The 24,740-nt window shown below is 43.4% G+C and overlaps 1 protein-coding gene across 3 annotated transcripts in view; it reads right to left on the minus strand.

Annotated features, from left to right (window-relative positions):
• The window catches only part of LOC144767458 (zinc finger protein 786-like), a 357,248-nt gene that overhangs the window by 252,125 nt on the left and 80,383 nt on the right, over nt 1–24,740 (minus strand). For all 3 annotated transcript variants that reach the window (XM_078650884.1, XM_078650882.1, XM_078650883.1), the window contains exon 2: nt 190–316. In XM_078650884.1, the coding sequence (XP_078507010.1) occupies nt 190–316 (127 nt within the window). The remainder of the gene's footprint in view (nt 1–189; nt 317–24,740) is intronic.

A 24,740-nucleotide genomic window follows, 5' to 3' on the forward strand; every position in this document is an offset into this window, starting at 1 on the left:
TAACCACAAAAATGTCACGAGGAAAAGGTTACTCAAACTAGTTAAATTAAAAAACAAAACTAGATTGTAGGTTAGAAAATAAAAAGCTATTGCACAATTCCTCGCGGCAACTTTTTACATTATCATTTGTGCCTCTTTAAAATTACAGAGCAAAACACAAATAGCATAGAGTCTGCAGAGGCCTCCTACCTAAAGAGATAAGAGCGCTGTGGATCTCTCTCATCACATTTGTGTAGAGCTGCTTCTCCCACTCCCCCAAGAGGCTCCACTCCTCCTCGGAGAAATAGACAGCAACATCACTGAACATAACAGGCGCCTAAAGAGATAATAATTAATTACTCTGTGATACCTTGTTTTACTTTCTTTTATGATTCATAAACACATCTATCAGTTATAAAATATAAATAAATGGAAAATCATGTAATGGTAATGATAATGGTGGGGAACATCCTTTACGACGCAACTATTACCCCGCACTACCATTACAACTTGGGGATTACAACGAAAGTCGTTACAACGACTTTCGCTGGAGGGCGCTGTTGGATAGGGAATAGTTTAATTTTCTATCCAACACCTTCCCTACTATCCACGGGCACTGGAGTTGGAATAGAAAATTAAACTACAGCGCCCCTAACGCAAGTCGTTGTAACGACTTGCGTCGTAATCCCCACGTTGTAATGGCATGCGGGGTAAAAGCATGCGTTGTACTGACATACAACCGATAATGGTAGAGCACAGAGTATAATGAAGCACGTTCAGCATATTCCTGTGCTTATAGTTTAAACAGTAGACACTCATTTGTATTTCATAAGCAAGTCAGACACTTGGCGGTGAATTAGAACACAGCAGGTGTGTCTAAGCTGCACAGGAGCAGCAGTAGTTACTGAAAGCAAGAAGCATTTAGGATGGGGCCTAAAGCTAAGAGAATTGCTAAAAACTGACATGTAAATGGTGAGCAACACCAACTTTCAATAAAAAAAATCAAAGTACGAGTTAAGAACACATACAAATTATAGCCAATCATTGCCAAATGTATTCAGTAAGCCAGAATATGCAAAACAAATTAAAATTTGAAATTTTAATGGTAAAACTGAATATATATTTATGTGAACAAAAAGAAAAAGAGGTTTGCATGGGTGCTATTGAACAAAGCCCCAGCTGTTTCACTTTTAAAGTGGTAAACTTATCGGTAAACTTCATTTAGATAGCTATTATTCACTGATAAAATTAACTAGTCTTCATATGCCATCACAAGAGAAAACTGTTCATTTGGCTTTTGATCTGCCATTGTATATATCACTTTATATCCGATGTTTCGTGTTCAAAACTAGTCAGATAGGTTATCAGAAAAGACGAAAGTTAAAGACTTTTACATACCATGCATTTCTATTATGTTATGGTGTAATTTCCTGTTAAAAAATGCATTATGGGCATTGCAGTTCTTTAAAAAGCTGTGAAGGCAAGAAAGTGCATACAAATCTCCTTCTTGTCTTTCAAGAAAATCAGGAATCTCCTTCCCAGCTTGTTAGAAGCCTGTACAAGTTAGCTTTTATTTGGCCTGTGTTTTTGCTTTCATACTTGAATTTTTATTTCATAGTCAACTATAATAATGATAATAATAATAGATGCATTTATAGAGCGCATGGTTACACTCGGCCAGTGTGTTCCCGCGCTACAGTGCAAAAGCTGCCACAACCCCTACCCAGCCTGCCACAGCACACCTATCAAGTCAAGTCAAAAATGTATTTGCATAATTGGTTAAAATTATGACAAAATTCGCATAATAAAATAACGATACAAAATTGATTAAAAATACTAGGGTTATAAGCTCTCTGCGGCTGTTAAAATTAGGGTCAAAACGTGAAAGTTCATTGTGTTAAAAAGTTCCTGATAGCCCACCAACCTAGTGATTCCCACTTTCAATTTGTCCAAGGCGATTTATTACTTCTGCCAAAAATTTGACTCCGCGGCATGCCAAGATTATGGAGGAGCCTCCAAGCCAGCTTGTAACGGCATGTCTACAAGAGCGTATGTTTAGCGCGTTAAAAATAGGTTTCAATAACAGTCGTCTTTGTCCTATCAGCGCAGGACAAACACAAAGAAAGTGGGCAAGGGTTTCAGTTTTATACCCACAGAGGCGACATTGCTCCTTCTGGTCGGAGGGTTTCCAGGACGGCAATAAGTCTTTTGAAACGTGCATCCCCATCCGATAATCGATGAAAGCCTTTTTTAAATAGCCACTGAAGTGAGATGATAGGTAAGCGAGTGGTTTTGAGTTTATATAAGAGTTCATGATGGTCCAGCCATGCCGACGTTTTGCCAATGTCTCTTTATCCTCCAGAAAGGATTTCCTTTTTGCTGCCGCATTGGCTAATTTGCTTAGGCTTGCTTTGTCTGTCCCTAATTTCCAGACTGATTCCAACTCCAGTTTTTCCACGCATAGTTTCAGGTACTTTCCCCAAGGGTTCGGGTGTGCGGTGTTTGCCCGTTTTTTGATTTCCTCCCAGCTCAGCCAGTCCAGTGTGTCTGGGTCTGCAGATCGAAGTTTATAACAGAGTTTCACGAAGCCGCTCATGCTCCGGAACTTCTGGTTTTGCAGTCCAAATTCAAGCCTGATTTGTGAAGCTGAGGTGGATTTTGGCAGATTGAAGACCATTTTATAAATTCTCGTCTGTAATTCATTTAAAAGATCGGCCTCCTTGCCACACCACGTCGCTAGGCCATAAGATAGGGTAGGCATGATCTGCGCTGCCATTACTTTTAGTAGATGGTTATAGTTAGGGCAATCCATTTTTACTTTTAAAGAACGATACGCAAAGATTAAAGATTGTGCTTTTGCTTGTAGGGCTGTTTTATGGTCCTTGTGGATAACACCTTTTGATATTATTATTCCCAGATACTTGTAAATCCTTTCTTCTTTCAGCGTTGCCCCTTGAGTCATCCATTTGTACAGTAGCTTGTGCGCATCTACTAGACGGACCACTTTAGATTTTTCTTTATTTAATTCTAGGCCTTCCCGTTCCAAGTACGATGTTAATTTATTTATAGCTCTTTGCAAGCCAATTGGTGTTTTGCTCAGTAATGCGATGTCGTCAGCATATTGTAGGTAGTATATTGGGTTGTGAGCTAAAGATGGTGGATGGCTGTCTGCCGATTCCAGTACGCTTGAGAGGTCGGACAGAAGAAGGTTGAAGAGGGTGGGGGCTAGTACACCGCCCTGTTTTAGGCCTTGATGTGTCGGGATGCTCCTGGTTGTGTTACCCCCGTTTCCCAGTTTTACTCTTGCCCAAGTATGTTGGTGTAGGGCTTTGATGGCTATTAAGAGTTGATGTGGCAACCCCCAGCTTTTTAATTTCATCCACAAGCGCTCTCTATTCACCCGATCAAAAGCCGACTTGATGTCTATAAAACAGGCATACAAGCGGCATCCCTTTGCAACCGATTGATCCATTAGGATAGACAGGCAAGTTAAATTTGTTATTGTTCCCATTCCTTGCCTAAAATCTGTTTGAAATTTGGGCATTATCTTTGTTTCTTCTATCCAAGCTTGTAGTTCTCGTAGAATGCAGGAAGCATAGAGCTTAGCCTCTACATCTATTAACGATATCAGTCTGAAATTTCTGGGGTTACGATGGTCACCATGCTTAAATATGGGATGGATTATACTGCCTTTCCAGGATGCGGGTGACTCTGCTTGTTTATATATTTGGTTGAACAGAGGCGTTAGAATCTCTGACCACAGGTCCGGGTCATGCTTAAAGATCGCGTTTGGCAGCCCATTTGGACCTGCGACTCCTTCTGACTTTAATCTTGATATTATCGACCTTAGTTCATCTTTGGTGGTTAAGTCGTCAAGCTCTGTTGGCCCCTTCTTTACTTTTTCCGCCTCAGAAGCTCTTTTTTCTATGTACTCGACTCCTTTTGATTCCTCCGCATTTTCCTGTGATGCCCCAGAACCATTAACGGGGCCAGAATCTGTGTTACAGTATAGAGTTTGCACATGTCTGGTCCAAGTTTCTGCTCCAACCCCTGCTTCCTGTTGGAGTTTTGACCCTTGATTTAAATCATTTATGATACCCCAGAAGTCCCGGCTGTTTGATTGTTTGCCCGCGGTTAGCAGTTTGTTCCAAATAGTTTCTTTATGCGAGTACTTTGCGGCCCTCAGTGCCTTCCTGTAGGTGCTCCTGGCTCTATTCAAATTAAATTTATTTGTCACTACCCCCAACACTTTTTGCCTTGCGAGTGCTCGGACTTCCTTAGCGACTTTTCTTTTTTTTGTTCTTAGGTCCATGTTGAACCAAGGCTCTTTTTTGATTTTGTGAAAACCCTGGTTCCCTGACCTTGCTGGGAACTTTTGCTGGAGGACCTGAATCATATGCTCCCAGTTAGAGACTAGCTCCTCCTCTTTTGGGGTCCCAAGGTTGGCCATTTGGGCTTTGGCTGTGTTCGTGATTTTACCCAACCCGTCACCACGCCATTTCAATTTTCTTAAGTTGAACTTTGATGCATGGTGGAGAAGGGAGGTCATAATTGGAGCCTTACTTAATGCGATATTCAAACTTATTATTTGGGGGAAATTATCACTTTCTACTCGGTGTTCGATGCAAAATGATTCGATGCTGGGAATTAACTCGTCACTTACTATGGAATAGTCGATTGTTGAATGGACCTTACCACTCAGGTAGGTGACGGCTGCCGGCCTGTCCCCCTTTGTGTTGCCGTTCAGGATTGACAATCCGTATTCTTTTAGGCTTGATACTAGCTTTTTTCCGCCAATGTTTGCAATCGACTTCGCCTTCTTTTTGTTTTGGACAATGAGGGCATTATTGAAGTCCCCGGAAATAACCAGTGGGCATTGTGAGTGGGTTCTTTGCATTGCCTTGATCAATGACAGCAAGGTCTCGTGTTTTTCTTTTTGTGTCTTTCTGTCAGGATGGATATAGACGTTAAATATTAAAATTTTCCATGGATCAAACCCCGAAGGCGGGGCTTCAGTAATTTTAATCACTTGGGCCCAGTTCAGTCCCACGTCCAACTCTTCTGATGCCCAATTATATTTATGGGTTACATATATTGATAATCCACCGCGGGGATGCCCATGCGTTGAATTGCGTTCTGCAGATATATGATGTTCTGTAAAACCTGGGATTGAAGTCGGTTGTAATTTCCATGACTCCTGGATCAAGATTATATCTTGTCGTAAAAAAAAGGTTAGCGTTTCGTGATCGTGAGCCATTTCTCGAAAGCCATGCACGTTCCACGAGCAAAGTGAAACATTTGATTTCTTTGTTGTACTCTCAGAGAACTTCTTGTTCCACATGTTCCCAGAAAGGTTTGGGTCTGGGTTAGGTAGCTTTATTACTCAAGACATTGGGAATCCAGGACCAATCCATTCTATCTGCGTGGTGGAGACCGGTTGTTTGTGGTTTGAGACTTGCACTTGATGACACTAGCGAGGCAGATCTGGCGCCACGTAGACAGGTGGTATGTTGACCTCTTATCTCTTGACTCTTGTTCAGGTCACCTGTCTTGATTTGTAAAGGATAGGGGTATCTTGGGCACTTGTGTCGCATAATGGAGATACCCCATGATTCGAACTGAGGTCTTGCAGAGTATATCTTTTCTACGAGGTCCTTTGAGGCCCAATTTGTAACTGTTTCCTCAATGGCCGCGTTGTTTACGTTTTGTTGAAATTCAATGGAGTAAAGATCTTGAGAAGTAATTTCTTGCAAAGCTGGTATTTCCTTAAATAATCTTAACAAATTACCTCGGTTTAGAATGTCTTGTGTCCCCCTGGTTGAGTATTCGGGAATAAAAGTTAATTTTAAGTCAAATGTCTCCGGGTGTTGTCTTAGCGCCTTCTGTATTAAGCCTGCTTTGCATGATGACGAGTTGTGGAGTTGAATACTTCCGCAAGGGGGGTGAGGCTCTTGTAGTGCTTCATCTTTCTGTACTCCCGCAATATTATATTTTTTTTTCTGTGATGAAGCTGTGTTGGTTAACTTAGTTGGTGCCATACTTGGAACCCCTGGCATTAGCGAACATTTACGGTCCTTATCGAAAACTGTGATTCGCACGGGGGTTAGCACAGGTTTTGTTTTTGGTGCTTCTGCTTGACCGTGAATTTCATTTATGCTTTTTTCAAACGTTGAGGGTAATTGTTTCTCAGTAATAATTTTTGTACCGTGGTTTGAACCCTCTCTGAGAATTCCTTTTGTGCCCGTACTGTATTTTTCCAGGGCTGATTTCAATTCGTTTTGCTCACCTCCTCCATTTTCTACCGCTTGCGTGAACCTCATTTTTTCTCGACCCGGCTCTTGCGCTTTTGGTCGCTGGACCGATCTTGTATCCATTTGACTGTTTACACCTATCAATGGGGATGGACACGAGTTGGCTCCTGTTCTAGGGCCCTCGACCCTTGAAGTACTCGATGAGTTTGCCTTCTCAGATGGCTCTGCAAGAAACGCCTCACCTGCTCGAGCCTCGTTCAATAATTTAAGTTTGTTTTCCTGCGGGATGCTGGTTTTGAAAATTGGAAAAATGTTATCCAGATCTGCGCTTAGTTGTTTTTTATACTTGAGCCTTGCCTTCCTTGCCCTTTTCTTTTGCCTCTTTGTTGGTTTATCTTCAGTAAAGGACTGTTGAATAAATTGTGCTTCGTCAGATTCCGAGACTAAATTTCCTTGACCGGTTTCATTTGATGTTTGGTCTTGATCCATTGCTCGTTTGCTTCTTATGGGACCGTTGATATGCTTCCTCTTTACTACGTGAGGTTTCTCCGGGGTTGGTTTAGCTTCTATCACCTGACTGTGACTGCGCGATTGTTTTACCTCCCCTAAAATGTCCATCAAGATGGTCGGGAGGCTTGCTAGCTTTTCGATTATGCTTCCGCAACCACAATTGCACTGTTGTTTCCTCGAGCTGGTGTTGGCCTCCAGTTTCCCCTGGGTTGTTAATAGGGATGTTAAGGAGTCCAGTTTAGCATTTATGCCCGAGATGTGCCCAGCCACTAACGTGATGAGGTCAATCTGGACTTCCATTTTATTGGATTGGTAGTTCAATACCCTTATTGCTTGCTCTAAAGTGCTTAACAGGGATTGAGTCCATGACGTGGAGGGTTCAACTTTTTGGATTATGCTTGGGTCCTTGGGCTCTGAGTCCAGCGTGCTCCCCGATGAAATAGTAATTGGTACGGGATGGTTGAAAAGAGACTGATTCATCTGCATAATGATACTATCGTTTGTGGATACTTTTTGTTGGTCTCTTTTTAGTTCTGGGCAGCGAGGGGTAGAGACCAGCATACCCGGACTCGGATGTTGATCAGCAAAACGATATTCTGTTCGTGGTCCTCTCCCTTGTGAGTCGATGTACTTCATGATTCTTTCAGAGAGTTCCTCGAGTTGAGAATCGTTTGATAGGAAAAGTGGCTTTAACCATGGGTCCCCTTCTTGTCCTGATGAAGTAGATAAGTTTTTATGACCTAAATTACCCTCCTTGGAGCTCTTGGGTTCCTTAGTATGGACGCTGGCTTCGACGAGCTCCATGATTGTCGCACTTGTGCTCTGACTTGGCCGGATGTCCTTTACAAGGCGATTATCTGCGGTATCCTTTATAGCGCTACCTCCCTTGGTTTCGTTTGTAGCTACGGGAGTGTTGGCACTGTGCACCTGGGCAGTTACTAACTCTAGTTTGCCTTGGAAAGGGGAATCTGAGCAATATGGAAGGGGTAGACCTTCTGGTTCGATACTCGTTGTGTTCTGCACGCCGTTTGCCAGTGGGGAGGGTACATTCAATGGCGCGATGGGGCTTGGCAACTTGCCAGCCTCAGCTGTTGGTGCGTAGATTGCTGCCATTGGGTCCTTTAAATAGAAGAATTTTAAGAGACCGGTTTTCCGTCTGGAGTCTGATGTTTGATCGGGGGTTGGTGCTGATACCAGCCTCTCCCTGTGGTTTGATTCGGTCCCTGTTTCCGTTGGTGATTTAACTTCCGGAATGAACTTCCTTGGTTTTTTGGGGGGTTTTTTACTTTCCGTGGGTTGGTGCATCTTCCCCGATCTCATTTCCCCTGACGTCGGAAACTGATAGTTTGAAAAGGCCCTTTTTGTTTGTTTTGTTTATTTGTTTACTCTTGTCTCGATGGTTGGTGAATATAAGACCAGCTGCTTGCTGACGGTCGTTTATGGGCCTTTCCGCTCTCTCGCGCTTATGTTGTCCTTTTCGATGGGTGCCGGTGCTCGGCACTCTGCGCGCAGCTTATGGCACCTGCTGCACCTGGTCCACTTTGGCTGCTGCACGCCTTGGCCGCTGCTCGGCAACACAGTGTGACACCAGCCCAGCCCGGCCCCCGTTGTGGTCCTGGCCCTGGCCCTCGTCGCTTGCTGCTCGCTGGACCTCTCCCTGCCCGGCCTGACGACTTATCTCTGGGCACAGAGAAAAGGTGGGGGTGGTAGATGCACTCCGGCGACACACTGTTGGCAGCGCCCCCCCGGCTCCCAGCTCAGCTCCGGTCCGGCACACAAGAGTAGGGTAAAAAAGAGGAGAGCGCGGTGGAAGTGCTCCTGCAGCGGAGCACCCACACACCCGCAGCTCCCAGCTCACCCGCTCTCCTGCACTGCCCCCAGATGTGCCGTGCCGAGCCCTGCGGAATCCTCTGCTGACCACTCACGGCTGACTTGTAACTGCCTTCCCGAGTGAGTCCCCAGTTAGTCTCCCGCTCCGTATGCAATTACCGGAAGCTTACCGCCGCTTTACTGTGCCAGGAACCTGGAGCCGCGGTGCACTCAGCTCTCAACTCCTCACGCCAAGCTGCTGTGTTAACGCTGTGTTAACGCTGCTGTGCGGCCGGGAACCTCCACGGGACGGTTCGAGGAAGGCGGTAGGCAGAAGGTGGTAGGCACGGTGGGCACGGTGGGCATGGCGGCTCGATAACGATGTTGGCTTGTACTTGTGCAGGCAGCAGTCCACACGCCGCACGCCACCCGCACGCCACCCGCAGCTACAGCCGCCTCGGCTTCCTCTTGCTCCTCGCAAAACACAAAACACGGACTGGCTCAGACTCCGCCGCCCGTCTCCAGCTTCAACAAACACACCTATCCTGTAGGGAAAAGATACGTTTTCAGCTTTTTCCGGAAGATAGCTTCCGAGTCCTCCAACCGTAGGCTCACAGGGAGCTTGTTCCAATGCTGAGCTGCCAAAAAGCGGAAAGAGCGGCCTCCCATCCTAGCTCTCTTAATGGCAGGGACGCACACCTAGCCCGTCCCCACCGATCTCAGTTGGCGTATTGGAGCGAAGAGCATCAATAAATCAGACAAATAAGATGGACAAGTCCCTTGAGTGATACAATGGCAGACGCACAGTGCCTTAAACAGGACTCTCTCCCTTATCGGCAGCCAGTGCAAGGAAGCTAACGCCATCTTTGAGGAGGCCCTCCTAGGGAGCATAAGAACTAGCCGAGCAGCCGCGTTCTGTATAACTTGCAGCCTTTGCATACATTTGCCCGTGACCCCCAGATACAGAACGTTGCTATAGTCAAGGCGCGAGGTTACCAGGGCATGCACCATGGTCTTTCTGGCTGCAGTGGGCAGCACGTCCAGGGTTTTCCGGAGGCACCTCAGGACTCCAAAAAAAGCTCCTGCTACCTGCCTGGTGTGATACTCGAAAGATAGCTTCGTATCCAGTCAGAACCCTAAGTTCTTTGCCCGCTCGCAGGGCATCGGGGTGGACCCCAGAGACTGGGGCCACCATGCCGATGACCACACCGACGGGGCTCTTCCCACCAAAAGCACCTCGGTCTTACTGCCGTTCAATTTCAGGCAGTTATTCGCCATCCATAATGCAAGCTCTTGCAAGCAAGCCAACTATCTCATAACATATCCATTAATAGTTACGTCAGTATTAAGAAATGTAAGTAGCACTAATAAAAAGCATTTTAAACAGCAATGTAAAATCCAGCAAAATGCGGAATAATTGCAATCACATTATTTCAGTTTATTGTTGAAAACAGATATTTAGAAATGAGCTACAAAGCAATCTTAACCCATTTTTTTTGCGAGTGGAACAGTCATTTCCTTTAACCCCTTGGCGCGGCCGCGATTCTGCGCCTGTGCGTTCATTTTTAAGAGTGGGCGGGATCATGACGGCCCCCAGCCGTCATCAGCATACGCCCACCGTGATGCATGACGGCCGGGGGCCGTCATCAGCATGGAAGGGGTTAAAGATGTGTAATCTATGTCTACCAGTACAACACAGACCAAAACGTACCCTTGCCATTGACTGGAGTAAATTTAGAAACGTTTCGAAGGCTGGAGTGCAAGGTTTGGAGTGCCCATCAAAAGGAATGTGAATGGCACACAATACCTCAATACCTCAATACCATACTTTTGCAACTATGGCTTTCTATGCTTCCCCCACAAACCCACTGTAATCCTAAATGTGCAAATAAAAAAATTCCAACAATCTGGCAAAGTGTCTGCACTTGCAATTCCCAACAGTGAGGGTCAAAATCCAAAGAAGACACACATTGTATTTTCCTCTATCACATTAATTAATGTGGAAATCCAAGTTAAACCCCGCTCCACAGATAGGCTTCTGAATCAGGTAAAGTCGTGCCAGAAATGGCATGGTCTACTGTCTTTGACAGTCACAAGCAGCGCAGGAAGTAGAGAAGCATCACCTCTAGACATAGAAAGGGGATATGAAATGCGGATATTTTGTCTAACAATATTCAGGATGAAAATACTGTCCTTTAATATTAATGCCATTTAAGCACTCCTCCTCTCCGCCAATCACGTTTTCTCTCACCAGTCAGGCTTCTAAATATGGTGTCTTACAGTTTAAATACCTTCTACCTTACTAACTAAATCAGGCTTTCTTCAACTGTGATTCATGCATTAAAACCGCATTTCATAATTTGCCAGCCTTAAACTCTACCTTTTGAATTATTTGCTTTACATTCCCAATAGGTGCTGCTACCGGACATTCACTTTCTGCACTCTGCCCAGCCTCTTCTGAAGCTGCAGCAGCAGTTCCAAGTGGGAGAACAATGAGGTCACATAACAGCTGACAAGACAACCATTATACGAATTTAGGGGTAGGCAACACCTGTGGAGTTTCACTCCGCGGAATTACCTAAAACCTCTGTGAGATTCAATGGATTTCCATGAGCGGCGGAGTGCAGTACTTTGCGGTGCTCGTCCTGATTTTTAGCACCGGGACTTGTCCCATGCTGTGAAGTTAGTGTGAATGGCACCACGAGGCGTACCAGAGGGTGCTGCTTCTTTCTACCGCTCGAATATATTTTCTACTCGAGCGGCAGCTTTCTTAACGGGAGCGGCAGTTTTCTCAACGTGAGCAATAGCGACCTACTGTGACCGCTCGTGTTGAGAAATCCCGCCAGGAGGCATTCTAGTGCTCGATTTTTGCACTCGCCAACTTAACATCAGAGAGCCGCACACAAGAAATAACTCCGCCACAGGAGCGGAGTTTAGCACCCACCTCTATATACGATACAGTCCTTGCGGGGAGACAAATAATTATCACCAGATGTCCTACCTCAGTGCCATGTGCGCAAACATCTGTGTGTGTCTCAAAGGGTGCTGTTAGTAGAGCATAGTGGTATGAAGAATCTGGAAATGACTGCTGTGGGATTTGCTGCAAGTATATTTGAGTGCTATCACAGTGGTAACAAAGTTAAATAACCCTGGCTGAACAGCTTTTGTAGATCCCAATACTATTCGTTCCTGCTTTCCATCCAACTTAAGGCCTGGGGAAGAGACGGAAACTTCCCAACTAGGCATGTGGTCTAACACTCTGTTATCCATCGATAAAGGGGAAACTTTCCTGGTTGTGCTGTTATGACTTCGCTGTGTTCCATGAAACAGCGGACCATGCTATCTTATGTAATCGCAATGTTAGGGGCCATTTGAACAACATAAGAAGAACATCTGTCTCAGCATTAACCCACTTGAACATCCACCCTGGATGTAAAGATGTATTAGGCTTTCTTGCCTTCATCAATTTAAAAGGAGACACTTTGGTGAATGAGTGTGGGTGGTTCTATAAACCATATCCTGCTGTTAAGAGATTTAACAATATCATGGTTGCTGGTTTTAGCCCATTTTACGCAGTCACCCACCACTCGATTCATCCTTTCAACAAGTCCATTCCTTTGAGGATGATAAAGAGAACTTTTAACATGTCTCACAACTGAAACAGATAAAAAAGATTCAAAATCTCTACTGACAAATTGTTTCCCATTGTCTGAAACAAGTATTTCTGGAAATCCTTCCCTAGACCAATCCTCGCTTAAAAAATCCATAACACTTTTACTGCCCTCCTCCTTGACAAGCTTATACTCAGGCCACGTAGAGGCATAATCAACTAGAACCAAAATAAATCTTGAACTACCACTAGGCGTATTATAAGGTCCCATGACATCCATACCCAGTTTCACCCAAGGATGGTCAGGACACTCAACAGGTATAAGAGGAGGTACCTTAAGAGATTTGTCAGATGACCTGCAAATACAACAATCCATTACAAATTTATCAATCTCTGAATTTATTCCTGGCCACCAAAACGTGTCACGAATGCGACGCTTGGTAAAGGAGGACCCTAAATGTCCATCATGAGCACTAACAATAATCCCTTTCCTGAAAGCATGTGGAGGAATACGTTTGTTATTCCGCAGCAAAATCCCATCTTCCAAATAAATGTCGTCCTCAATTTTAGAAAATGGTTCCAGGGAAGGAGAAAAAACTTTCACTCTTGACCACCTGTTTCTAAACAAATTACAAACTTCTTGAAGTATACAGTCATTGAAAAATGCTAATCTCCATTCATCTTCAGAACAAAACTTCAGCTCAGGAATGTCCACTCCTGCCACGAGACAATCCTCACAATCTTCTTCAATAAGATCAGAAAAGGAAACTTCATCATCATGAACATCGGTAAGAGGAAAACGAGAAAGAAAATCTGCCCTCCCATTTTTGCCACCAGATATGTGTCTGACATCAACTTTATATTGAAGTAACTTAGTGATCATTCTCATGATTCTGGGAGTGTAACACTTACTCAAACTACCACCCAAGATATTGACAAGAGGCTTATGATCTGTTTGGAGTAAAAAATGTTTTCCCCACACATACGGGCAAAACTTTTCAATGGTCCATGCGCAGGCAAATAGTTCCTTCTCAATGACTGAGTATTGCAACTCAGGAGACCTTAGTACTCTAGATGTAAACCCAATAGTTTTTCCAACTCCATCCTCCACTTATGTAGGGTGGCACCTAGTCCCACTTGACTAGCGTCAACAGTTAAGCAGCATGGTAAACTGGGGTCAAACGGTTTGAGAACAGCACTTTTCCTTAGGAGATCTTTAACTATCCCAAATGCTGACACACCATCATCACTCCAAACAAATGTTGTCCCCTTTTTGAGGAGATTACTAATGGGGCGAACCATTGTGGCATAGTGAGGGATAAATCTTGAATAATATTCACAGAGACCCATTGGAGATTTCACTCCAGTTTTGTCAGTGGGAGTAGAAGCATTGGTAATGGCCTCCAGGAGACCCGGTCTTGGTTCAACACCATCATGAGAACATGACCTAAGTACTCTACTTCGGAGCAAAAAATTTAGCATTTTTCTAGTTTCTAGACAACACCATATTCCTGAAATAGACTTAACACTCTGTTCAAAATTAGGTAATGAGAAGAAGCATCTTTGGCAAAAATTCTAGACTAACACTCCGTCAACTCCCTTAAGAATGTTACATATTACCCTCTGAAATATCGACGTAGCCGATGCCAAGCCAGAAGGCATGCATCAATACTGAAACGTGCCTATGAGGGACACAAATGCAGTAAGTGGACGGGAATCCGGATGCAATTCAACCTGGTGATATGCACTGGCAAGGTCAAGCTTGGTGAAAAACGTAGCCCCTTTGGTAGATGCAAAAAGATTGTTGATTTTCGGACGAGGATATAAGTCAACCCAGATCTTTTTGTTGAGAGACCTTAAATCAACACACACCCTGAGTAGACCACACCTCTTCCTAGCGACAGCCAAAGGCAAAAGCCAAAGTTGGCTCTATAACACTTTTCTCACACAGTTGCAACAATTCATTTTCCAGGTCATCTCTCACACTATAGGGTACCCCTCTGAGTTTGTGTTTAACAGGTAAAGACTCTTCTTTAACTATGATTCTGTGTTTGAAACCCTGACTCTTATCTAAATCAGAGCTAAAAACAGAAGGAAATGTATCTTTGAGTATTTGAACATCATCGGAACACCCTACAACAAGGACTTGCTCTTTGGTACCAGGTTTAAGGATCATTCCAAAAAGTGCTTGGTGGTACCACCCTAGAATGTTTAATCCTTTAACCGGAACATAGACCTTCCCTTTTATTTTCCTCCCTTTGAAGCACATCTCATCTTCAAAGAAACCCAAAAGGTCAATTTTACGACCCTCGTATGACACAGGCGTACGATCAGGGGAAGAAGAGATTGACTACCCGTCAAAGTTTCATCAAAACGTTTCTGCATAATCATAGTTATTTTGGCACCAGAGTCAACTAAAAGCTTAATGCACTTGCTTCCCACAGACATATTGACGATGGGGTCAACACAAGCCTTGGGATTACCTTCAATGATATCGCTGGTAGAAAGTCAGTAACAAATTAAACAACTTCAGAGTCAGAAGAAGACTCAGAGTCAAAATAACATATCAGGTTTCTTAAAACTCTTTTAAATGTAAACAAACTTTAGCGAAATGTCCAAGTTTTGTACAATAATTGCAGGTAACATTAGATGCAGGACAACGTGATCCTTCAGAATGAGGTGGGTTAACACATCTTAAACATACAAAAGATCCCCCATTACCCAATGTTCCGGAATTAGTAGACATGCTTAAATTGTTGGCATTACCTTTAAAAGCTTTCTTGACAGACTTAACAGAAGAATTGAGGTTAATAGCATTAACTGGTTCTACAACTTCATCCCCCAATTCTTTTAAGGATACCATAGAAATGTCAATAGTCCTAGCTAATTTAATAGTATCATCAAGAGACAGATCCCCATAGGAAGTAATTTCTGTCTAATTTTTGTGTCTTTACAATGACATACAAATTGGTCTCTGATGAGTTGGTCTGTGAAGTTTTCAAACCTACACTCTGAGGCCAATCTGCGCATAACAGAAATATAAGAATCAATGTCTTTGTTCTCAGATTGCTTCCTCTTAAAAAATGTATGCCTGAGGACCATGAGGCTTGGTTGCGTGTCAAAGCGAAGTTTGAGTTTCTGTACAGTTTCCCTATATTCATCAATTGGTGCGCCTTCTTCTTGAGGTAAATCAGGTAAGTGATTAAACACAGATCTTCCTTCAAAACCCAGAGAATGTAAGAGTAAACATTTCTTTCTATCCGCACTGAATCTAGCTACACCTATGGCACCCAAATAAGTTTAGAAAGTGCTGTGCCAAACTTCCCATCTGATAGCTTGTTCTCCAGGAGTGTCCAGAAAAGCAGGAGGAGGATTGGTCGACGTTAAGGTACACATTATTAGTGTACAAAAAAAAATATATATATGTTTAATACAGTTGGGTGTGTGTGTGTTACAGTATGAAACACATAGCTAGAAAGTGTACAATAGGTATAAACATTCAAATAAATGACAATAATAAATCAGGATAAGTTGTACAAGTAAAGGTGTGTGTGTCACCACGAAGTGCACACTGAAATAAAATGGCGAAATGGTGTGTGCATCAACACGTGAAACACACAAAATAATATGATGGAGATAAGCAAAGGTGTGTGTGTGTGTGTCACCGTGAAGTGCACACTGAGAAAAGGAGAAACGGTGTGTGCATCACCGCATGAAACACACAAAATAGGAGGAACACAAACTGTGTGCGTCAGTTGTAATAAAGCTGCTTGAGAGCTAAATCAGGTGAAAGGTGTTTAAATTTAATGAAGATAAGCTGTGCGCATCAGCGTTAAAATCTTCAGGCTGAGCGCAACATGAGACAAGCTGTGCGCATCACCGTTAACAATAGCAGGCCTTGTTTAGATTTAATGAAGATAATCTGTGTGCATCTGCGTAAACATTTGTAGGCCGAGCACAACATGAGACATTGAGTGTAATGAATGAATACAAGCTGTGCGTGTCAGCTTTTAAAACACCAGGCTTTAAGCTTGGTTGCTAAGAAACAGGACACGCTTAAGATCACTCTGAGCCGTATCGCATACGAAATGAGGACGTGCTGACGGTAATACCCTGGACTCAATGACATCACAAGAGACGTATTCCACGTTGACGTGACATGGCATTGGGATGCAGAGAGTCCTCGCGCATAGATGGCTGCAAGCAAACAGGATTCTCTTGCGTGGTGGTAAGTGCAGAGAAGCATGGAAGATGTCAGGTAAAGGAATCTTAGAGAGAGCGAGGTAAGATTTCAAACAAATGTGCTGAGTGGGTGCAGTAGCACGGCAGCGTTAGAATGGTACATTGACCTTGATGCAAAGATAGTGAAGTCTTGAAAGTGACAGGAGGAAGTAGAGAAAATAAAATGTCAAAAGTCAAGAAACAACACTGCGTAAGGGTGAGGTCCGATGGGTATGAAATGATTTAAAAACACTCTACCGTGTCTGCTGACTTGACTTGACTTGAATCTTCCAAAAACGCTGTTGTAGACTGTAGTAGAGATGCATGCGTCACTTAGAAGAAAACAGACTTGAAACTTGAGGCTTGAGACTAGAGGAGTCTTGAAACTCCTCTAGAAGAAATAAGATTGAGGCTTGAGGAGTCTTGATTGTAGGTAGTCTCATAGAAGAGATATCGTGCACGCTGGGTGGTCCATGTAACCAGGATCGTCGCCAATCAAATGTAGTAATTAACCAGGAAGCAGGAGTTGTCTTGAGTAGTTATATTGTAAGGTTACATGGAAGATGAGCTAGCTTGGTAGCAGCCAGCTCCAACAGACACCAACTCAAGAGTAAACCATATACATTCTAATGTAACTAAGCAGCAAGAGAACATTCTAAAAGGAGCTAAGACATTGCAATAACACACTAACAATTATAGAAGGATATAATAAAACTGAGTTAACCATCAATAGAAGTTGGAATAACTAAACAGATTACTACACACATGTTTGTGACAGTTTGTCAGTTTGTCAGAACTTTGAGTGGAGTGAAGTAAGGTTTGCTTTACAGGTGCAGAATCATAAGGGTCATGCCGAAGTGTGTAATAAGCCCTTCAGTTGCTTAGCTCTCAACAATGATTTTGTAATGCAAGGCATCCAAGCAGTGGAAGTTTTTTATTGCAAGAATATGAAGTGCCTGTAGTGTTTGTAGATTTATAAGGAACAAAACACTAACACCAACAAACTTTCCTGAACGGTTGTTGAATTTTTGGTACCTTCATGGTGAAGCCACATATCAGTGTCAAGCACATTTTTGGACGCACTACAGGTAGGGAAACTCCATCTGCTAAGCTACCGTGACAAACAAGGAACAGTAGACATGCAACAGCTGGACCCGTAAAATAAGGTGCAAGCAAGTACAAGAAAAATCGAACTCTCGCAACAAAACCAAGGAAAAGGTGCACGGAAACCAATACACCGAGCACTCACCCTAAGAAAGCAAGATGGCAAGAGATAGCCCACAATTAAGTCTGGATATTGCAGGAAATATCTAAAACACAGGAAGGAGATGAGTAGGATCAGAAGCCAGAGCCAGCAAGGAGCTGCCACAACAAGCTCACTAGTGTCTAGGACCAGGATGCCAGCAGGGAGGAGAGGCAAGCAACCAGAAGAAGCAAAGAATCGCCATCAGGGAAGACAGCACATCAGAGAACACCCCAGAGTACTGACAACTCTCCACCAGGGAAGACAGGTTGACAGAGAATAACCACCTGGACAGTCTGACACGACAAGGCACATCTGCAAAAACAATTTGGAGAACTGATCGAGGAAAGTGGTGGCAGTGACACAAAAGACAGGCAGCACTCCTCGGGGATAAACTGAGCACTGCTGTGGATTTTAAGATACTCGCATAAAGTACAGACAAATCATAGCCCATTTCATTTTGAATCAAATAAAATCTTCAGGAACGATTCTAAAATAGAGAACAGGAAACCTCATGTAAATCAAAGCATTCCTAAGAATAAATAGAGTGGATAACAACATACATCATTACATATTCCTCCCAGGAAAGGTCGATAACTGACCTCATGTGTCCATCCACTAAGTTGAATGAGAATTGAACAATCACATTCCACAATTATTCCTGCAAACAGGGGCATGGTCTTAGTGGAGTAAAGCATCTTCCAAAAAAGTAAAAACTGCAAAATGATATGGAAGGAAGTGACGTACCCGGGTTCCAATGTCATCATGCTGCATCCTATGCTAATAGTGGCAGGATGCTATGTATGACGTGTAAACCCGGTGTTCATTCAATACTTATATTATACACAAAGTCCTGTCTAATGTACAAATAAAACCATGTTTTTTCAAATGCGAAATGATTAAAGGTAAACCAAGTTAATAGCAAATCACTGAGTATTTTGTGTCACGCGTAGTTCATGAATCTAACAGCCCCCTAAATGAGTTCAATGTAATCAAATTTTAAACAAAGTATTTCTTCTGTTATTTGCAGTTCATGAAGCCAACTGCCCACCACATACCTCAATCTGATCAAATAGTAAGCATAGCATTTGTGCTATGTTATTTGTAGCTCATTAAACCAATTGCCAACTGCATAACCTTAATCTAATTAAACAGAAAATGCAGTATTTCTCCTATAAGTAGTTGATCACTAAACTAGAAAAAAAGATGAGAATCATAAGCACCTCGAGCAGTGTGTAGTGCCCCTGGAACTTATCAGAGGGTGAGGCGGCTCAGGGTCCAGCAGAGGTGGCTCGTTTCCATAGATACTAAGTAATCGGGTCGATTTGTTCATTCTACGGCGCGCTGTTCTAGTAATGAAGGAGAGCCACGTTGCATCAGTTCTCTCGTCACTTACTGTATGAAGTCATGCACATTACTTATCTTCATGGCACGCAGACACTGGTGGCACTGCGCAGCCTGCAAGCACCATACAGTAAAAGCATTGCTAGCATTTGCACCAAGAATTTTCAGATCTATTAATGACACGGAGGTGAGGATTATTGCTTCTCTTTCTTTACTGTTAAATTCACAGCAGCCAATGAAATCATTTCAACAAAAAAATAAAGTACATTTCCCATGATGCTCCTGCAACCAATCATACCCATCAGACCCTATAAGAGTCACCATCTCCTTTTCATGAGCCTCTTTCTTTGCTCGATAGTCTTAGTCCAAGTGCGAACATTATTCCAAAAATCCAAAATTTGTAATCCTACAATGTGTAGTAATTTTAACCAGGAATGGGGGCGTCATCCAACCTCTGCAACCAGAAGCAGGATTACTCTGCTTTCTTTTCTGAACCCGGAATAAATTAAATAGAAAACCCATATTCTCTGTTGAACCTAAAACATATCACATACGGGTGGGTACTTTATTACAAGCACCATTGAAATACAACCGGGTGGGATAATCCTCGCCTCTGGGTCCTTAATAGAATTGAAAATTCTTGGCACAAATGCTAGCAATTTTTAAATTCTATTACAGGACCGGAGGCTCATATTATTGCTTGTTTAACGCTAATCAAATACCACAGTAGTTATATCACCCACTGGTTTATAATAAAACTGTTTAACTGTAGACTATGATGACCAATCTGCAGAGCTCATAATGTCTTGAATAGCTGAACCAAACATATACGTTTTTGATGCCATGGCACCACGTACAGAATGTGCCACAAATATATGGGTATCAATACCAGCTTCTTTCATGACTGATTTTAACCATTTGACTATAGTAGCCGCTGATACAGGTTTGAACGGTTTTTGCAATGCAATCAACTGTTGCGTTGTACCCTCTGGCCTCAAGGACCGTGTGCATTCTTCATAGGCTTTAAGGCATTGAACTACGCACAGCTTAACATTACTGGGAAAAGCTTAATATTCAATACTACATGACAATGTTTTTGCCCTGCCAGTAATGGTAAAATAAACACCTTCTGGAGTGAATACTCTACCTGTAAGATCCAGAGCTCTCACATCTGAAGAACTTCTGCAGGCAGACAAACACAAAAGCATAGCCTGCTTAGCTGATAATTGCTTCCTGGATAACAGAGCATTATCTGGCCATTTGTCAAAGAGGGATATGACAATGCATACATCCCATAAATATGAATATTTCGGTTTAGGGGGATTAGCTACTCCAATTCCTTTAAGTAACTTGCACACCACTGGATACATACCTACCGGTTTTCCATCCACCTGGCTATGACCTGCAAAAATTGACGATATGAAGTTATTCACTGACCTGTATGACAACCCTTTTGAAGCCTTATCTGACAGGAAATTCACAACATGGGATAAGTCCGCCCCCACAGAATCCACGTGCCGTCCCAGGCACCAATTTAAACAGCGTTTCCAAGATGATGATTATCTCTTCCGAGTGGAAGGGGACAAGATTTGCTTAATATACTTGGATGCTTTGTCCGAAAAGCCTGGCATTTCCCATTGTTGCCGGAAAGCCCCCATGCCATCAAGGACAATTGTTCCGATGTCACCATCGGGTGTAGTTCTCCGTGAGGGCCCTGGAGGATCACCTGAGACCAGGGGAGCATCCTGGGGAAGTCGCAGCTCATCTCCAACAATATCGGGACCCAGGGCTGCGACTTCCACAGGGGGGTCACCAAAATCACTTCTGCCTGCTGCCGGGCTATCTGGGTCGTCACTCTGGGAATTAGAATGAATGGGGAAATTGCATCATTCAGATTGGTTGACCAATTCTGGGAGAATGCATGTGTTGCTGACGCTAGTGGGTCTGGCCTCCACCTGAAGAAGATCTGCAGATGTTGATTCAACCTGGATGAAAACAGGTCTATCTTAAAAGGGCCCCACACTGCCTGTAACCATTGGAACAGTCGAGATTGGAGTTGCCAATTGCTGTAATCCTTTGGATACCTAGAATTCCAATCCGCGACAGTATTCGACTGACGCAGAATGTATTCCGATATCACCGATATCTGGTGACTCAGGAAATAGTGCCAAAAATCCTTCGCTATCTCCACTAGCAGGGATGAACTCGTACCTCCAAACTTGTTGATATATCTCACTGCTGAGACATTGTCCATCCTGAGTAGGATGCAACAAGAGACCTGTTTGGAGGAGAGTGTCAGTATTGCAAAGGACCCTTTCAACAACTCCAAACAGTTGATTGGGAGGGAAAGTTCTTGAAGAAACCATCTTTCTCTGGGATATCTCCGCAATGTGCTTCCCAGCCCCAACGGCTGGCATCTGATTCTATAATGACCTCTGGTTGGGAGCCTAAGATAGCTCTGCTGTTCCATGCTTCTACGTGGCCCAACCACCAATGCATTCTTCCGGTACTTCCTGTGTCAGAGAGACCAGATCCATATAAGACAGACCCTTTTGAAGATGTTGGATTTTTAGTCTCTGAAGGGCATGATAATGAAGAGGTCCCGGGAAAATAGCCTGTATTGATCATGCCAGTAACCTCACTATTCTGGCAATTGTCTTGAGGGAAACTGTCTGTTCAGCTAGCACTGATGTGAGCTCTTTCTTGACATCCCGTAATTTAGACCGGGAAGACTCAGTTGAGCTGTCTGTGATTCTATGACAAAACCTAGGAAGTCCATCGTCTGAGAAGGACTTAGGGCTGACTTGGGTTCGTTGATTACAAAACCCAAGTTTTGTAGAAGGGACACTGTCATCTGTAAGTAAAGGTTGGCTAGGGATGGAGTCTGAGCCATGATAAGTATATCGTCTAGATACACTATCAAGCGAATGTCTTATTCTCGGAGATGGGCTGTGACCGGCTTCATTACTTTGGTGAAACACCATGAAGCCGAGGAAATCCCGAAAGGAAGTGCCAAATATTCCAACCAACGGTTCCTCCATTGAAACTGCAGGAAACGCTGATGGGGAGGAAAAATAGGAATCATCATGGAAGCGTCTTTTAGGTCCAGCCGGACCATACAATCTCCCTTTTTTAGTAGATCCGCTAAGAGATGGATACCCTCCGTCTTAAAGTGCTTGTAAACCATGAAGTGGTTGAATTCCCTCAGGTTTAACACTAACCTGTGACCACCACCTTTCTTCTGCATCAAGACGATGTTGCTGCAAAAACCGCAAGCCCCATCATCGCAGTAAGCAATCGTGCATTTTTGCAGCAATTCCTCTATCTCTGCATCTATAAAAGTACTTTTTTGTTGGGAAAAACTGATCAGTCTTGGGAATGAGTCTTGGCGTGGAGCTTGATATAATTCTAGGTGAAACCCCTGAATGGTCTGTGTAATCCATGCATCTTGTGATAACACTCTCCAATTGTGTCGGAAAAATTGAGTACGACCCTCCCCAAAGGTAACTGATACCTCTCGGAAATTCTTACCTGTTGAATTTTGGGCTTGGAATCCCGCCCTGTGTCTGCCTCGATTGAAGCGTCGCTTGTTGAATCTCTGTATCTTGGGGTAAAAGGTGCTGCCTCTGGTAGAGTCCTCTGCCTCTGTAATGAATATGGCTGCTCACCACCAAGCCTCACCCAAAACCCCAACACTCCCTTAAGACATAGGTAAGACACAACACTCACTTAAGGTGAGGTAAATAAACCAATACGTTTATTAATGCAATGCTCAAAACGGTAGGCCAAATATATCAGGAGATGCAGATTATCAAATGCCAATTACCTACAATAAACAATAAGAAAACAATGTAGTTAGTACAGGTAGCAGAGAGTAGAAAATATATACAAGAGAGAAAGAAAGAGAGTGATAGAAAGAGAGTGGTTAGGAACACCTCACCGACTGATTCTGCAACATCCTTGCCTGCTGTCAGCTGGGGAAGCCCTTTCACAGCCCAGGTAAGAGTATCAGTCAGGACCCAAGTTCTGTCACCCCCACAGCAGTACGTCTACTCTGTGGTGAATTTCCACCTGACCTACGCAGGCTTCCAGCTTAAATATCATTATTCAACGTGAGGCGAAGATTCTAGAAAACCCTGCCACTTTCTCTCTTTTTTTTCTTTTCCTTTTTTTCCTTTTTTTCCCTGCCCCTTTCTCTTTTTTTGTTTTTTTAAAAATATTTTTATTCAATTTTTTTTACAACGTTTATTCCCCTAACTCCTCGCCCCCCCCTCCACCCCCCCCCCTGCACAGGACATGAAAAAAAGCAAAAAAAATATAATCAAATTTCGTTTTTTCCACAACATTTCTATATCTCAGGTTACAATAATTCAGCCTGGCAAATTATACTGGGTAAGCTAGAGCATCAATCAAAACAAAACAGCTGGAGAAAACCCGAAGGGCGAACAACTAAACATAACACCATGGATACAGCTTGATTAATATTCCTGATTTTCATTACACACCCACCTTAAGGCCCTATGGAAGTTCTGTTTCCTGCCACCCTATTCTTCCAATCTGCTATTGGTTTCCAGATCTGCAGACCAAGGGATCTGCCCTTCTTCCCTTTTCTGGCGTATAACGCTTTTTCCATGTTGTATATATATAAAAGCCTGGCCAACCATTGCTGCATAGTGGGGGGGAGCTTATCTCGCCATGCTGACGCTATGCATAGACGAAATACTGCCATGGCTACAAACAAAAAGTTCTCAAACTGTGATTGCTCTCCAGTCCCGTCCAGTCCCATTAATATTACTTTGGGTGACATTATTAACTTACAATTCAGCGATCTATCTAAAAACCTTTCGATTTCTTTTATCAGAGGAGCCAGGTTGGGCATTTGCCAAACATGTGGACTATGTCTCCCTCCTGGCTGTCGCATCTTGGGCATGTTATCCCTTGTGTGCCCCCCCACTGTGTAATTCTGGCTGGGGTGTAGTATAGCTTGTACAAGGTCTTATAATGCTGGGCTCTTGCAATGCAGAAGAGCAGAGAACCTCCTGTCCCATCTGCAATGACTTCTCGATGATCCCCTCCTTAATTCCTAGCGCATCCATCCATTTTGCTTCAAATTTACCCAAGTTATCTCCCCTGTGTGCTATAAGTTCGGCATAGAACCTTTTTATCGTACAGCCGTGTCCCCCTTCTATTACTTGTAATATTGTATTATCTCCAAATCCTAGAGGTCCTCCTCTCTTTCCAGCCAATAAGCTGCCCCTTTCTATTTGGAAAAAAACAAGCAGGCTGTACCAGTCTGCGTCAAGGCCAAGACAGTGGCTGGCCAAGTCTCTGTTATTTTAACTCTGAGACAGAGTTCATAAATTCCACAGATAATATCCAGTTCACTGTGGTCAGTGAGGTGTGAAAAACAAGTGAGGATCAGAAAGACCTCGAATATGAATCGCAAGCACTGTTGTGTAGGCAGGAGCAGGCAAAGTCAGACATGAGGCCATGTCAAAGCCAATAGTAAGAACTCATAATTCTGTGCACGCAGAAGCAAGCAAGGTAAAGTCAGGTCAAAGCCAATAGTAAGCACTTATAATACAGTTCTACTCCATGACAGCTCTCACTAAAAGACAGCATGATTACAAGACAGATGAGAAGCAGGCATATGCAGGACCGTCCTACATTAAGGCTAGGATAAAATAACACACTAAAGTCAGTTAAAATGATGGTAGTCCGGGGACATCATAGGGTGCCAAATCACAAGAGCGCCTCTTTTATTACAGCCTCT

Source organism: Lissotriton helveticus, chromosome 7 (assembly GCF_964261635.1).
Source record: "Lissotriton helveticus chromosome 7, aLisHel1.1, whole genome shotgun sequence".
NCBI classification, from domain to species: domain Eukaryota; kingdom Metazoa; phylum Chordata; class Amphibia; order Caudata; family Salamandridae; genus Lissotriton; species Lissotriton helveticus.